The sequence below is a fragment of the Furipterus horrens genome, unplaced genomic scaffold (genome assembly GCF_987537825.1).
Source record: "Furipterus horrens unplaced genomic scaffold, mFurHor1.1.pri manual_scaffold_3, whole genome shotgun sequence".
In the NCBI taxonomy this organism is placed as follows: domain Eukaryota; kingdom Metazoa; phylum Chordata; class Mammalia; order Chiroptera; family Furipteridae; genus Furipterus; species Furipterus horrens.
In genome coordinates, this window is record NW_028327173.1 from 26,763,211 (window position 1) to 26,778,364 (window position 15,154).

At 35.5% G+C, this 15,154-nt stretch overlaps 1 protein-coding gene across 1 annotated transcript in view; it reads left to right on the forward strand.

The window, feature by feature from the left end:
- The window catches only part of RLF (RLF zinc finger), a 74,520-nt gene that overhangs the window by 19,312 nt on the left and 40,054 nt on the right, over window positions 1–15,154 (forward strand). The window contains exons 2-4 of the mRNA XM_090269188.1: window positions 5,836–5,990; window positions 7,923–8,004; window positions 12,370–12,502. Coding sequence (XP_090125314.1) covers window positions 5,836–5,990; window positions 7,923–8,004; window positions 12,370–12,502 — 370 coding nt within the window. The remainder of the gene's footprint in view (window positions 1–5,835; window positions 5,991–7,922; window positions 8,005–12,369; window positions 12,503–15,154) is intronic.

The window sequence follows — 15,154 nt, forward strand, 5'->3', positions numbered from 1 at the left end:
TGTGCAGCTGTAGAAATACTGATGTTGAACATTTTACAAAACAGTGTAGAGTACGATTCCATCAGAATGCTTTTATTTAGGTGTAAAAGATTAGCAAACTTCCTGTTGTTTGTTAGTAGTGATCTGTTTCTCCATGCTGGTAGTGCAGATTGTTTACATTTGAACTTTTACTTTTCCATCTGTATATATTTTTGAACAATAAATGATATTGCTTTTATGACAACACAGTAAAAGGTGTTTTTAAAAATTGAAAATGAAATGAAGCTAGAAGCATAGTTAAATTCCATGACAGAACTTAAGCTGGAATGGTGGACCAAATCCAGTGAAATTTAATCAGGATGGATGAATAGGTAGATAGGTAAATAAGTCAGTCATATTTGTTGATTTAAAAAAAATCAATTATCTAATATAGAAAGTGAGAACTGGGGCCTAATAAAAATATATGTAAGACTTAAAGGTTTTAATTTACTCTAGCCTTTCTCAATGTAAGCAGCCAGCTGTTTTCTTCCCATTCATTCTCTTTCATCTCACACCCAGCTTAGTCTCTTCATGGAAACCTATGGTGCTTTCTCACCAACTGACATTTTAAGTGCTGTCACCATCTGTGCTAGTAGTTTTTTCTGACTTTGTTCAAGTTATTGTCTACTTGGAGTCCTATTCCCCTCACTTGTGCATTTTCAAAAGTGACCAACCCATAGTTCAGAAACCTTGCTCAAGTGCTGCTTCCTGCTGGAAGTCTGTCTCTTGTGGTGTAATCATATTTTACTCAAATTTATTTAATAAAACATCGAGAAATTAAAATCAAAACAAGGTTTCTAGCTTTCTGTGCAAAATTTGAAATAATGCAAATCCTCCTCGAGTCACATAATTTTCTATTGCCATAGGACATGGAGTTTTAACAGTACATACCAGATATTTTTTGTAATTTCTTTGTGACCCATCAGTATTCTAAAGTGTGGGGTGTTAATCTGCACCATTGCAGGAAAATTTTCCCCTGAAGTAGTCTCTTTAAATGGAAATTAAAGGTTGTAAATACTTATGAAGAATGCCAGAATGATGACCATGCTACTGCTTGCTGCAAAATATTCAAATTAATGGATAGTGGGGAAAAAACGATTTAAAAGCACACGTAAAATAGTTGTAGAATTGTGCATTCTAAAAAAGCATGTAGGTAGGTGACCCTAGTTCAAATCCTGCCTTCCTTCAGCACTTTATCCTACTGGATGCTGTTAGGCAAATAACAATATCACTGTCTTTATTTTTCTCATTTTAAAAATGTGCTGATGATAAATCACCTAGTTTATAGGGTTGTTTTAAATGTTAGTAGCATGTAAAGCTCTTAGGAAAATGCCTAACCCATACCATGTGCTCAGAAACATTAGGTATGATTATTCCATAGGGAAATTTAGTCTTGAAACATTTGGGTTTTCAATTGAAATTCATCCCCGTATGAAGTATTACCATCCTGAAAGAAATTTCCCTCCTTGATAGCCTCAGAGAATAGTCGGGATACTGCCAACCTCTTTGAAACTATGCAGTGAGGAATGAAGATAGAATTGGAGTGAGGAGAGATATTTTTTCCTTCACTGTAAAGGTAATATTGCTTGTTAAAGAAAATCTCAGAAGTTCAGAAAAATATGGACACCAAAAATTGTTCATAATCCTACCACTGCCCCAGTGTTAATAATAATATTAGCATTTTAGTTGAGTTCCTTCTGGTCTTTTTTCTCCCATGCATTAATTTTTTAATGTAAAAATATGTTGTCATTTAACACATGTACAGAAATAGAGGGTATTTAGCCCAGAGAAGTAATTACTGTAGCAGTCCAGTTGAGGGATGTTGGGGACTCTTGGTCTAGATGAATGGTTATAGGAGTAAAGCTTAGGACAGGAGACAAAGGTATTTCTGAGGTTGAATTTACAAACGTTGGTGTGGTGGTTTCAAAGATAGTCTTTTAGTTGAGCCTCCTGAAAAGAAGAGTGTATTTGCTGGGGAAGGTGTTTATTTTGGATATGTTGAGTTTGAGATTTGGCTAGGACATTCAAATGGAATGTCTAAGGGGGCAGTTGAGTGAGGTATATAGCAATAACTTGAGAGATAATCTGCTTGGGATATGAATGAGAGCACCCCAGTAAGAATGTTTAAAATTGTCAAAGATGTTGCCTAATCGGGTTAATTTTTATATACTACATATCCGACCCGTCAGTACACTTAGCTTTTTAAGGGTAAGAATAGAGTCTCCATCCCCAGAACCCAGCACAGTAACGCCAAATAATAGGCATTTATGGAATAAGTGAGTTTTCTAAAACAGAGAGAAGAAGCTTTTGATTTGTTCTCTGTAGAATGCCAATGAACTTGAGGAATTAATATTTATTATTTATTTCCTCTTTATCTTTTAGTTTTGTTGGAACCTAAAATTTAAATTTCTAAAGTGAAATAAGATACTTGCCATTTTTCTTTTTTATTATTTTGATGAAATAATTTCTTGTTAAAATATTTGGATAGCTGTACTTCATATTTTTAAAATTGTATTAAGTTTATTGGGGTGACATTCGTTAATTACATAGGTTTCAAGTGTACAGTTCTGTAATTCATTGTCTATGTATTGTATTGTGTATTTACCACCCAAAGTCAAGTCATATGTTTTTAGAGACTGTGATAGTGAAGATTGTTCCAGTGACTATTCAGATGCCTAGAGTATGCTCATAGTGAGTCTGTTAAAGAGCTCTCACTTTTTTTTTTTTTTTTAAAGAGGGGAAGGGAGAGAGAAAGAGAAACATCAGTGTTTCTCTTGTGCACCCCCAAGTGGGGACCTGGCCTGCAACCCAGGCATGTACCCTGACTGGGAATTGAACGAGCGACCCTTTGGTTCAAAGCCCGGCACTCAACCCACTTAGCTACATGAGCCAGGGTGATGTCACTATTTAATTGGACTTAACACATGAAAAAGATTCAGGAATTTCTTAAAAATATAACTCAATATATGGCAGACTGTAAACATAAATACCCATGGAGAATTAAATCTTTGAAATGGTGTTACTTGGTGTAGTCTTAGTGGAGTGTCTGGGTCTGAAGATAATTAAATTGGTGACAGAAACATTCTAAATACCAACGTGGACTGTGGAAAGACCCGCCTCATCTGAATGCACTCTGCCCTTTTCTGCATACTTTAGCTAGCAGGGGTTAGTTTGCATATGTGATTTCAACCTTCAGTATTGTGTTGACTCATTCTGAAAGCTCCCTGAGGATATGCTCCCATGCCTTTCCCCAGCACCCAGCACTGTATGTAGAGTTAGGCTATCAATAAATATTTGTCAAATGAATAAAATGATGAGTTTATTTAGCAAACACTTAGTGAAACTTGAGAATCCTTTAGAGGTGTAGGAGTTTTAGGCATATAATGATTGATAAGATGTAATATCTCACTTCAAGGAGCATAAAATCCAGTACTAAATGTGAATTTTTGAAGTTCTCTGGTTTTCAGATTAACCAATACAGACATTAATTTGCTGACCTAAAACAGAATTTCTTCCTAACATACATTTTAATAAACTTCTTAAGAGAGATTTTTGTGAACTCTTACCTATGTAACAGATAAATATATATATTCTGTGTTCCTTCTCTCTAACTCATTTACCTGGGAAGTTCTGTGGGGTCAGTTTTATGATCTTGTTATTCAGGTTTTTTTCCTTATTAAAATTTGGGATTTGGTTTAATGGGGCAAATACAGAAGGAACCCACTTTCCTAAAGAGACTGGTAAAGCAGCAAGATACTTAATTGAATGGGTATACTAACATAACTGGCTTGATCATTCTGGTATACAAAGATTGGATAATCCAGTGTGTTAGTTATATAGAAGTTATATAGAAGATATATACAAAGTTTGATTTCAGTACATTATGTATAAATAAAATATATTGCCGTTTATTTAGATTGTTTCACTTTCATATTCATTTACGAAAAAAATAGCTGTATAAAATTGCCGGTTAACAACATAAGAGTGCTTTTACTGTATAATGGTTTATCATATATTTCCTTGTAAGGCTTTTTTTGTTTGTTTGTTTGTTTGTTTTAATGTAAGACCAGTCAGTCATTTCTTAATTATCAGAACTGACATAGGGACTGTTAGTGTGGAACCTAAAGCTGCAGAAAACCCAGTGGAATCCTTCAGTGCTTCTGCACCTATATGTAGTTCTTTAGGCTGAAGAGGCAAAGGCAGGGCATTAGGAATCTTTGAAGAGATTATTTTGGGGGCAGTGAACTCACATAATAATGCAATTAACCCAAGATAAAGCTACCCTTTGAAAATAAGACTTGCCAAAGAAGTAGCACCAAACTAAAGAGTTTTAGGAACTCTTTAGCCCTGTCAGAATGTGTATCCTGGGTGTTGGGGATTGGGGAAGGGATTTTATCCTGTTTGTCTCAACCTAACTTGATATATCAGTAAACACAAGAAGCCTAACCAGTTGTTAGAAGAAATATGTTAATAGAGGAGGGCTACTCTGCAGAACCTAGAGAGTCCCCAAACAAGAATTTGGCAATACTTTTTCAGCACTGTCCAGAGAGAACATAGCCAGCTTTTCACCATTATCTGAAAAAATTCTTAGTGTTGGACATATCATTTATCAATCAGGTCTAATTGTAGCTCCATTTTCCTTTGTTTTAGATTTTGTACCCACCAGATAACTTCTTAGATAAATGAGGTATCCTGGGTGACAATATGACTATTTCCTCACTATAAATAAGTAAACATTTGACTTACGTTAATTAAAAAAAAATAAACTTCAATATAAAAATATAACATCAACATTTTATAAGTTACTGTATTTTTTACACTGTAAGACACACCTGACCATAAGACACACCTAGGTTTAGAGGAGGAAAGCAAGAAAAATATTCTGAACCAAATGGTGTGCTAAAATATTTAATAAAATATAATAACATTTCAACCATGTAAAGTGAACAGCGGTCAACAGCAGTATTAAGAACCATCATCACTGTCATTAACAAATGAAGAGAGTCTTTAAGGTTCACATACTCTTCTGGTTTTCTGGGAACCCCAAGAACTCATCATCGCTAGTGTCAGAATTTATGAAGCTCAGTTGCTCACAATCACTGATATCAGTTTCTTCACTATCTTCATACTGACCAGTTGCCCTGCGATTCAGCAGTAATGTGGGACATTTAAGCGTCCCCAGGGGTTTCGCGTGGGCCCCACCACTTCCTCTTCTAACAGCTGTTGCCACCGCTGACAGGTCAGGTAATACACACCACGGTCTGTAACGTCGTATTCACTCCATAAGACACACATTTTCCCCCCACTTTTGGGGAAAAAGAAGTGTGTCTTATGGAGCGAAAAATACGGTAGTTAGTATAAATAAATTAAGCCTAATTCTGTGTATGCAAAAAATTGATTTTTTTTTTTTAACTGTAGAACTGAGGGCCATATCAAGAATAAGTTTTTGTATAAGGCAGGGATCAGTTTTAATTCTTGTATACCCAGTGCCTGGCACGTGGTCAGTGCTCAGTTAAATGTTGTATTAACAAAACTCATTGAGTTTTAGACATGGTAATTTTAGACCTCTAGAGAGAACCACTATAGGCAATTTATGGCTCTGTTCGTAGATTTATTTTTATGTTAGAAGAGCAATTCTGCTTTTTCTTTAACTCAGCAAAAGCAGTTCGTTAAGTGATGAAAATAGAATCCTCTAAACAAGCCAGATCCTATAAAAGCAAATAAAAGATGTATGCGTCTATTAGAAAAAAGAACAAAGACAATCTGTTTCATTGTTTTCATTTTTTAAATAATTAAAACTTTAATTTTATTTTTTAGACCCTGTTGCAATATGCAAGCAACAAGAATGCATCAGAACATATGGTGTATCTTCTGGAGGTATATCGACTTGCCATCCAAAACTTTGCCAGTGCACGCCCGTATTTAACTACTGAATGTGAAGATGTCCTGTTAGTGCTTGGCAGATTAGTACTGTAAGTTTAAGAACTTTAATCATTCTTAAAACTAAGTATTTTTGGTAGTAATATTGCCTAACTTCTAGTTACTCTGGCATCATGTTATTAAAAGTATCATCAAGGCCATACTTTTGCAGAAATTTCCTTTGCTCTGAGCCTTCACATTCAGGTTCCCAGGAGGTTAAGAGTACTGGGCTGGCCAAAAATTTTGTTTGTTTTCCTATAGGAGGGCTCTAGTAGTGCTTAGTTGTCTTTAACTGCATTTGAAACAATTGTTAGACTATATTGTGACAGCTGTCATATCAGTGTGCATTTTTTAAAAGCTTATCAAAATTGCTGAATTTTTGTGTAGCCATTTTAATACTGAAGATGGAAGAAGATAAGCAAATTTTCAGCATGTTATGCTTTACTTTATTGTTTCAAGAAAGGTAAAAATGCAACTGAAAGGCAAAAAAGATCTGTGCAGTGTATGAAGAAGGCGCTGTGACTGATCAAACATGTCAAAAGTAGTTTGTGAAGTTTCTTAGTACTATTGACATTTTGGCCAAATAATTCTTTGCTATTGGGCTGTCTTTTGCATTGGAAGATGTTGAGCAGCACCCCTGGCCTCTACCCACTAGAAGCCAATAGCAGGAGAAAGCCCACATACTCAAAATATCCAAATCAATGAAGTTACTGGTGAAAATGAAAAATGTGTTTTATTTTATGGAAAAAAACTAAACAGACTTTTTGGCTAATCTGATACAAGCCAAGCAACATAACCTAATTTCTTCTAGTCTTTTGGAATTGAGGCCTAGAATCCAGGAATGATAGATTTTCTCTCTGTCCTTGGGTATAGCTCGAGTGACAGAGTATCTGGAAACTTGTTTTGGTCTTAGAGGAACACTTTGGGGAAGGTGGGGAAATGTTATAAAATCTGCAATTTGGTTATGTTATTGTAACTAGGAATTTTATTAGCAGAAAGTGCCAGGGTCCAGTATAAGATTACCACCCTGAGAGTCCCTGATAATTTAGCGGCTATTTTAATATTTGGCTGCCAGCTAGCAGAGAAAATTACACCTCTAATGTAATTTCATCTGCAGACTGAAAAAATACAGCAGCTATTTAGTTTTTATCTGGAGAATCACCTTGGTTCAGCTTACAGATAGTTTGTTGGGATAACTTCTAGTCTGGGTGGTCCGTTTTATTTTTCTCTGACCTCATCTGTTTTCTTTCCTATTCTCCAAAACCCAAAACCTTTAATACTGTGGCTTTTATGGAACACAAACATTCCTGGTTTTATAATCCCATCATCCCTTCTAAGTCCGTTTTCTATATTACCTATGCTAATCTCTAAAGGGTAAAGTAATATTCTGCAAGATTTTAGAGAGGTGTTGGTTTATTGGTATTTTGAGCTGGTCTTTATTCAAATTGTTAGGCATGTCCTTTTTTAAATTCTCTGTTATTTCTTTTTGGTATTGGTTAGGGTAAAAAGAAGAAAACTTTTTTCTCTTGCTTGATTTGTCAGGTAAAGGAATGGCCTTGCCTGTCTTTCTGCTTCCTGTGCAAGTGACAGGAGCCTATATAGTTGACAGTTACATGTCTTTATCACTCTATCAGCTGAACTCACAGGAGCATGAGCTCCTGCTTTCGTTGTCTGGAATCAGAACTTTTTCTGTATGGGGGCCCTCCCCACACCCTAATAACTAAACAAAACTGTTTGGTATGTGATTTATAAAAGTTTTTTATTCTTAACTAAATGTATTAAAATAACAGTTATAATTGTTAAGCCTCCTAGTTTTTCTTTCTAAAGTTGAAAGCCAATGTAATAATATTGAGGAAAATTTTGAAGAGTAAAAAAACAAATTTAAAACTCAATAAACAAATAAAAATATATATTTAGTATCAGTGTCATACCATATTTGATTATGACCCCAGCCACCTTTGTATACTGACTTATTTATATTGTAGGAGCTGTTTTGAATTGCTGCTTTCAGTGTCTGAAAGTGAACTGCCTCGTGAAGTATGGGTACTCTTTCTTCAGTCTCTGCAGGTGAGTTGATTTGAGCGCAAATAAAGGTCTCTGTTTAGGTATCCAAGACAGCTAATTAATTTCTCCCAGCAAACTAAATTTGGAAACTTAGAACAAAAAAAAGTTCATTATACATTGGTATTAAGTTTGTGAAATGAGAGGCCTTTCAGTTGAAAGGGATGTGTTAAAAATAATTTTTTCATTTGATTTTGTTAGCCTTTATGTAGCTCAGAAAGCAAGAAAGAAGTTTTCATTATTCAAAAACAGTTTTAGACAGAATAAAGCTATTAATGTAAAATTGTGTATGGTTGTAAGGTAGCAATATCTGGATCATTCTTAGTACATTTATCTAGTAATTTCCCCTTAACACTTCAGGGATTGTGTCAAGCATTATACGTCAAAATAGTCATCATAAATTCTACTTATGCATTTTAATTACAGGAGAGCTACATTGGCTCTCATATTGGCTTACTGGCTTTCTCTAAGGGTGAGCAGATCAGAAAAAAGCAGATTGGGGAGGAAGAGGTTAGGGTAGGAAGAAAAGCGAGTGCACTGCCAGCAACAGGAGGCCAATTTGCTTGTTACTGGTAGAGCCAGAGAAACTACTTTTAAGAAATAGACATATGCCCTAACCAATGTGGCTCAGCTGATTGGGTATCTTACTGAAAAGCCAAGCATTGCAGGTGCAATTTCTGGTCAGGGAACATGCCTGGGTTGTGGGTTCGATTCCAGTCAGGGCACATGTGAGAGGCAACCAGTTGGTGTTTTCCTCACAAATGATGTTTTTTTTCCCCTCTCTCTAAAAGGAAATAAAATTTTTTTAAAAGTTATAATTAAATAATAACAGCTGTCATTTATTTATCACTGTGTGTCAAACACTGCTCTACATGTTTTGTATCTTTTAATCAAATTACAAACTTTATAATCATTTGACTCTGTTTACAAATGGGGAGACAGGCATAGAGAGGTTAATTAATTAGCTTGCCCAAAGTTATACCCAGATTTATATCCAAGTTTTGTTAACTGCTTCCTTGAAGACCCAGACTCCATAATAGCTTGGACCTGTTTCATGTAGGCACAAGTAAAGATTTGTATATTAACAGACATATTTCATTATCTGGAACTTTTTTTTCTGGGATGCACTCATGTAACCCAAGATGAAATAATGTTAATCTTTTTATGTTTAGGAAGAAGAGGTTTCTTTGTTATGTTCTTGGTCTATTTTATTTTTTAATTGATTTTTAGAGAGAAAGAGAAAGAAACAAGAATTTGTTTTTCCACTTATTTATGCATTCATTGGTTGATTCTCGTATGAGCCCTACTGGAGATTGAACCCACAACCTTGGCATATTGTGACAACACTAACCAACTGAGCTACCCTGCTAGGGCTATTGGCCCATTTAATCCCTGTAATCTGGTACTAATTCCTCACATAATCATACTGCTGCTAAAATCATCTTTCATATGTGGCACATTGATTTCGTTACTCTTTGTTTTGAGGCCTTCCAATAGTTTTGTCCTGGTGTATGGCATTTTAGAAGGGCAAGTCTACTTAATTTATTAAGACTGTTGCTATTACTTTTATTAGTATTCTTTGCAGAGATAATACTCTTGTATTTCTTTATTCTGTTCTTACATAGTATGCCTGAATAAAATATTTCACTTTTTTTCCCATCTGTGTAATATTTTTATCAAAATTTAGGATATATTTTTGAATGTGTTTATAAAATATGATAAATGTAGTACAGGTACAGATAGATGTATGCCATAGTCCCTTTTGAAATCTAAAAGGTAAAACCCTGAAGTTTTCATATTTTAGATGATAAGTGGACAAGGCCATAGATAGTTTTGAGGATGCTTTTAATATGAGAATAGTTTTATCAGAGCCAGGCAGACTACAGATAGAACACTCAGTCACAATTTAAAACTGTCTGACCCTTCCAGACTTCCCCCCTATGGATATAAAAATAAACTCTGAAATGGATTTTTTTGATAAACAAACCGAGAGCCTATTTTCATAACTTTTTTGAAACAATAATTTTATCATTAAGTGAAGTTCCCCAGGCCTGATATCAATGTAGGGTGTGGTTTTTCACACTAGCAAGCAACTCTTGGACTCTAGCAGGGTATTGAAGAATTAGTTCAACTGAATTCTGACACTATATACCCAGAGAAGAGAGCATCAGATTCCGTTGGTTAAGGATTCAGTCTTACAAGACTGCCTCCCTCCTCCTCCCCCCACACACACTTTAGACACCAGCCACAAATCCAGGTTGTTACCTCGATTGCTGACCGACTGCTATACAGATAAGCAGTTATAATGACCCCCTCCAACTCAGAATGCTAAGTGCAAGTCCAGGTTGTTACCTATACTTCTGACTGATTGCTATAAACCAGGGGTTCCCATGAGCCCTTCGGGGTCGATTAATTTGCTAGAGTGGCTCACAGAACTCAGAGACACATTTTATTTATTAGATTATCATTTTATTATGAAAGGATATAACTCGGAAACAGCCAGATAGGGAGGTGTACATGGGAAGGGTGGGGAGCTTCCATGCCCAGGAGTTGTTGATGAAGACCAAATATCTTATAAATCACAATAGTGCAATCATTGACACATGTCTAGGATTGCATATACATTCTATAGATCTTCCTTTCTAACAACTACTTGGGATTCTTTTGTGTGGTTGCACCATATATTATTTGACCAAATCTCTGCTATTTGTTGTAAATTGTGCTCAAGTGAACATCTTGTGCTAGTATTTCTGTATTGTAGATTTACAATTTAAGTTTTAAAATTGTTTTTTTAATTCCATCATAGTTTTTAAAGATTCTTTTTAATATTTTTAAAATAACTTTGATATACTAAATATAAATATATCCACTGGTAAGAAAGGATTACACATACCATTCTTACTCAGAATAAACTGTATTTTGAACAGATGAAAAAGTAGAAAGCTGTTTTTGTTTTTAGCCCAAACTGTAGCTTTTATTTTAGTTGCTGTATAACATGGTTGGTGATAGTATTTTTTGCTAAAGAATAATGGTACAGGTATGTTTATATATTACAAATATGGTAACCAGACACACAAAATTTTGAAAATTTCACATACAGTCTTCACTTTCACTGCAAAGTAAATGCTTGTCCTAAATTAAGGAGAAAGAAGCCTGAGGACAAGTCAAGCAGCATTAGTAAAATATTGCTGTTAGTAACTACTAATTGGGAATACCACTTTCTGTGTCAATTTTATGTCTTAAATCCTTTCTCAGCAGAAGGTAATTCAGCATATTGGGAGTGTGTGGGGGGGTAATAAAAACCTATATATATATATTTGTTTTAATCCTCACCAAGGACTTGCTTTTATTGATTTTAGAGAAAGTGGGAGGGAGGGAGGGGAAGAGATTGAAAGGGAGAGAGGGAGATCAGTTGCCTCCTCTAAGTGCCCTGCCCAGGGATTGAACCCGCAACCTGTTGGTGTACAGGGACAGTAGTCCAACCAACTGAGACACCCAGACAGAGCAAAAACCTATCATTTTTATGTGAAAATTAAGTGGGAAACATTTACTTTTTATATTTCAGTTTAGCAAATGTAAGATTATATTCTTAGGTCTGTGAACTTTTTTAACTTTTTAAACCTTTTTAAACTCCAAAGGAGTATATTGCTATAAATGAAAGCTTTGTTCCTTCAGGATTTCAACAGTCTAAGATAAGGAAGAACAAGTTAAAATTTTAGACTATGAGAACACCCAATAATTCTCACTAGTAATAGAAGATAGTGACACATAATCATTTATGCCAAGTTAAATTTCTGACCCCCTTTCCCCCCACCCTTTGTATATGTAAGTATTTTTAAAGAACTGACTATTGGCATTATATTTTGTTTTCTGATGAGATAGAATGATAGCTAATAACCTAGACTTTTCGCGACATTTTATATAGAGCCATCTCATTTAAAAAGCCATTTGTTAGGATAATTTAAACAAAAAGTGTTAGGATAATTTAAACAAAAAGTATAGAACAATTGGTGTCATTAAGTAATATTTTTATTCAAAGGAATGGGTTGCATTTGTGAATACTACAGAATCCTTGAAAGGAAAGCTGTACCATTGGTCGTAAAATATTTTAGTAATGCAAGGATATAAATGAATTGTGATAATTTTACCTATGGGGAATTCAGGAAAACATTTTAAAGGTACCCTTTAACTTAGTGAAAACACCGTAGTTTCATTTAATGGAGCAGCACCATAATTTCACAGAGCTTTGAGGATAGTTTTTTCTCTCAAGATAAAGGTCCTTTCATAGACATTCAGATATATCTTAAAGACAAAATTACTCTCTGTATTGTGTATTAGCCTGTTTTCTGGATGTGCTGTTTTTTGTTTTAGGAGTCACATGATGCGTTATTGGAATTTGGGAATAATAATCTACAAATATTGGTTCATGTTACCAAGGAAGGGGTGTGGAAAAATCCAATTCTCCTTAAAATTCTTTCTCAACAGCCAGTAGAAACAGAAGAAGGTAAGCCTTAAAATGTACTGACTATATTGAAGGAGGACTTAGTTCTAAAAGAACTAAAATTGATTTATGGGTTAAAATTTTGTGAATTTTACCTGAATGTCTATCCCCAGTCATTCTGTTTTCCTTGGACTAGTAAAAACTAACCATTAACATTTAATGCTTTGCCTACGGATTCTTGCATTTTTAGGTACTGTTATAAGTGTCCTTGTGTACTTACTTTAAAATGTTGTATTGAGTAACAATGTCGTACAAGGTTTCTGAAATAGAAATTAATAATTTTCGTATATAGTAGAGCTTTGTTCATAATTTATTCACTGGTTATACAGCTGAGGACTGTGAAAAATATTGCTATTTTATTTTAAATTTAAGAAATATTGGAATATAGTGTTTTCAGATGACTGCAAAGAGTGAATGTTTTTATTTGCAAAATTGTCAGTTTAACACCAGAAAATTTTTATATTTGAGTTGACATTTGCATTTTTTTTGAAGGTTTTATTTATTTTTAGAGATAGGAGAAGAGAGGGAGAAAGAAAGGGAAACATAATGAATGGTTGCCTCTCATGCACCCAAACTGGGGACCCAGCCCACAACTCAAGCATGTGCCCTGACTAGGAATCGAACCAATGACCCTCTGGTTTGCAGGCTGGTGCTCAACCCACTGAGCCACACTAGCCAGGGCAACATTCACATTTTAGACACACAAAAGTATCTCATATAATATGACCAACAATTATGATTTTATTTGCTTTAAGTTAATGGAACATTAAAAGGACCATATTTTGTTATGTTTCTGGTATAAAAATGAGTTTCAGAACAGTTTTTATTTACACTTTTGATAAATAGTTAGATTAGAACAGACCATTTGAATGTTAATACCTTAAAATATCCCAGTTAGCTTATTCATTCACCAAGTTTGACAACCTACTGTATACATACAGTTTGGGTTTTTCTGCATAGTGAGAAGATCACCAATAAGGGTACTTAGATTTTCTCTTGGTCCTTTTCCTCTGATCATTCTGCTTATCAGTTACACCGACAAAAATAAGAAAGAAAAAAAGAATGAGGAAAAGAACTGTTAAATAGCAAAGAGATTGATGTTTATTGTTTTCTGTTGAGGTTCCCAATAGGTGTCATCCTTTGTAAATATAGGCAGATGGAGGCTAAAATATCACCTTCGTTATTAATGAAAGTTGTTAGAGGACAGAGCCAGGTAGTTTCAAAAGGGTCCTAGAATTTGTCAGGTCCCAGTTTAGATCTAAGTCTTGACTAGGGCAGGGAAGAACTTATACTCTCTTTAGGCAGGCCAAAGCCCCAGAAAAAATGTAGAGTTGTGTTAAATGTCCCCAATTTATTTTCCCCTGATGTGTACTAATCAAATATACCACCCCACCTCAGGAGTTAACAGTACTTAATTTCTTTTCACATAGAAAAACAAAACAAGAAGCAGGGAGAAGCGCTGTTCACCTAACATTCCATGATATCTGTTCAATAAAGATTAATTAAGTACCCATTATCTATAAGACTGAATGGGTACAGGATACCTACATACCCAGGGAATTAGTCTGAGAACCACAGTATAAATGGGGGGCAGCCTGTGGCCTACCTGCTTTCTCAATTGACCTTTACCCTAATTTCAGGTCAAAAGATTAGAAAGTTTCCTTTACAGCTCAACTGCCCTTGCAGTCCAGATACTAACATTTGACTTTCAGAAAGCAGTGACTGTCATCTCATTGATTATCTTCTGGTCAATAATATAATAATCAGAAGTATAAAAACGCACATTTTTAAACCTCCAAAGAATTCCATAAATGCTTTCCAGTTTAGTTTTTTGAATTAAAAAAGAAGTCTGTAAGATTTTTATTATTTCTGCACTGAGTTCTTGAATTTTGTATGCCCCCCCCCCCCCAAAATTATTGCTGAAGTATGTACTAAGTACCAGTTGTTGACACTTCTGCTTAGCATGATCAATAGAGACATAAAGGAGTTTCTCCCACCTAGATTCTGGCCCAGATACTGAAGGCCTTGCTGCCTCGACAGCCTACTGCAAAAGGTGGGGATGGTGAGAATTACCCCAGCCAAGCCCTGTAGAAAGTTCCCTGCCTAAGGCCTAACGTCCACAAAACCACCTCTACTGCCAGTGCTGATGGCAGCAGCTGGAAGTAGGTGTAACCCCCAGCCCCAGAGACCAAACCCCCATCAACAGCGGGGATCCTCCATCCATGAAACTGAAGTGACTCCAGCTCAGGGGTCGCCCAGTTACTACCCTCTGGTATTTGCCAGTTTTCTAGCTGAATTGTACCCTGTAATTTATGGCACCAAAACACGGGCTTTCTCCCCTTTTCCTTGAGACTCAAGGGGTTGCCAAAGCAGTAGCCCTTTGCTTTCTTCTCTCTCCCCTACCAAGGGTTGAAGGAAGGGATCCATCCTCATTGTGGAGAGGCACCAATTCTCTCCCCTAAATTAGGCTGAGAAGGAACTGGCCAGCTCTTTCTTCCTCCTGGTGGTGTGGTTTTTGTTTCCGCTCTGTCTCTTACCTCTGAAGCCATTTTATTAATTGTGATGTGCTGCCTGAGTCTCCAGTAAAATAAAAACAAGCTTTGCTGATTGGGGGAAAAAAGCTGTTTTTTTTAAACTGGACCCTAAATGTTACCA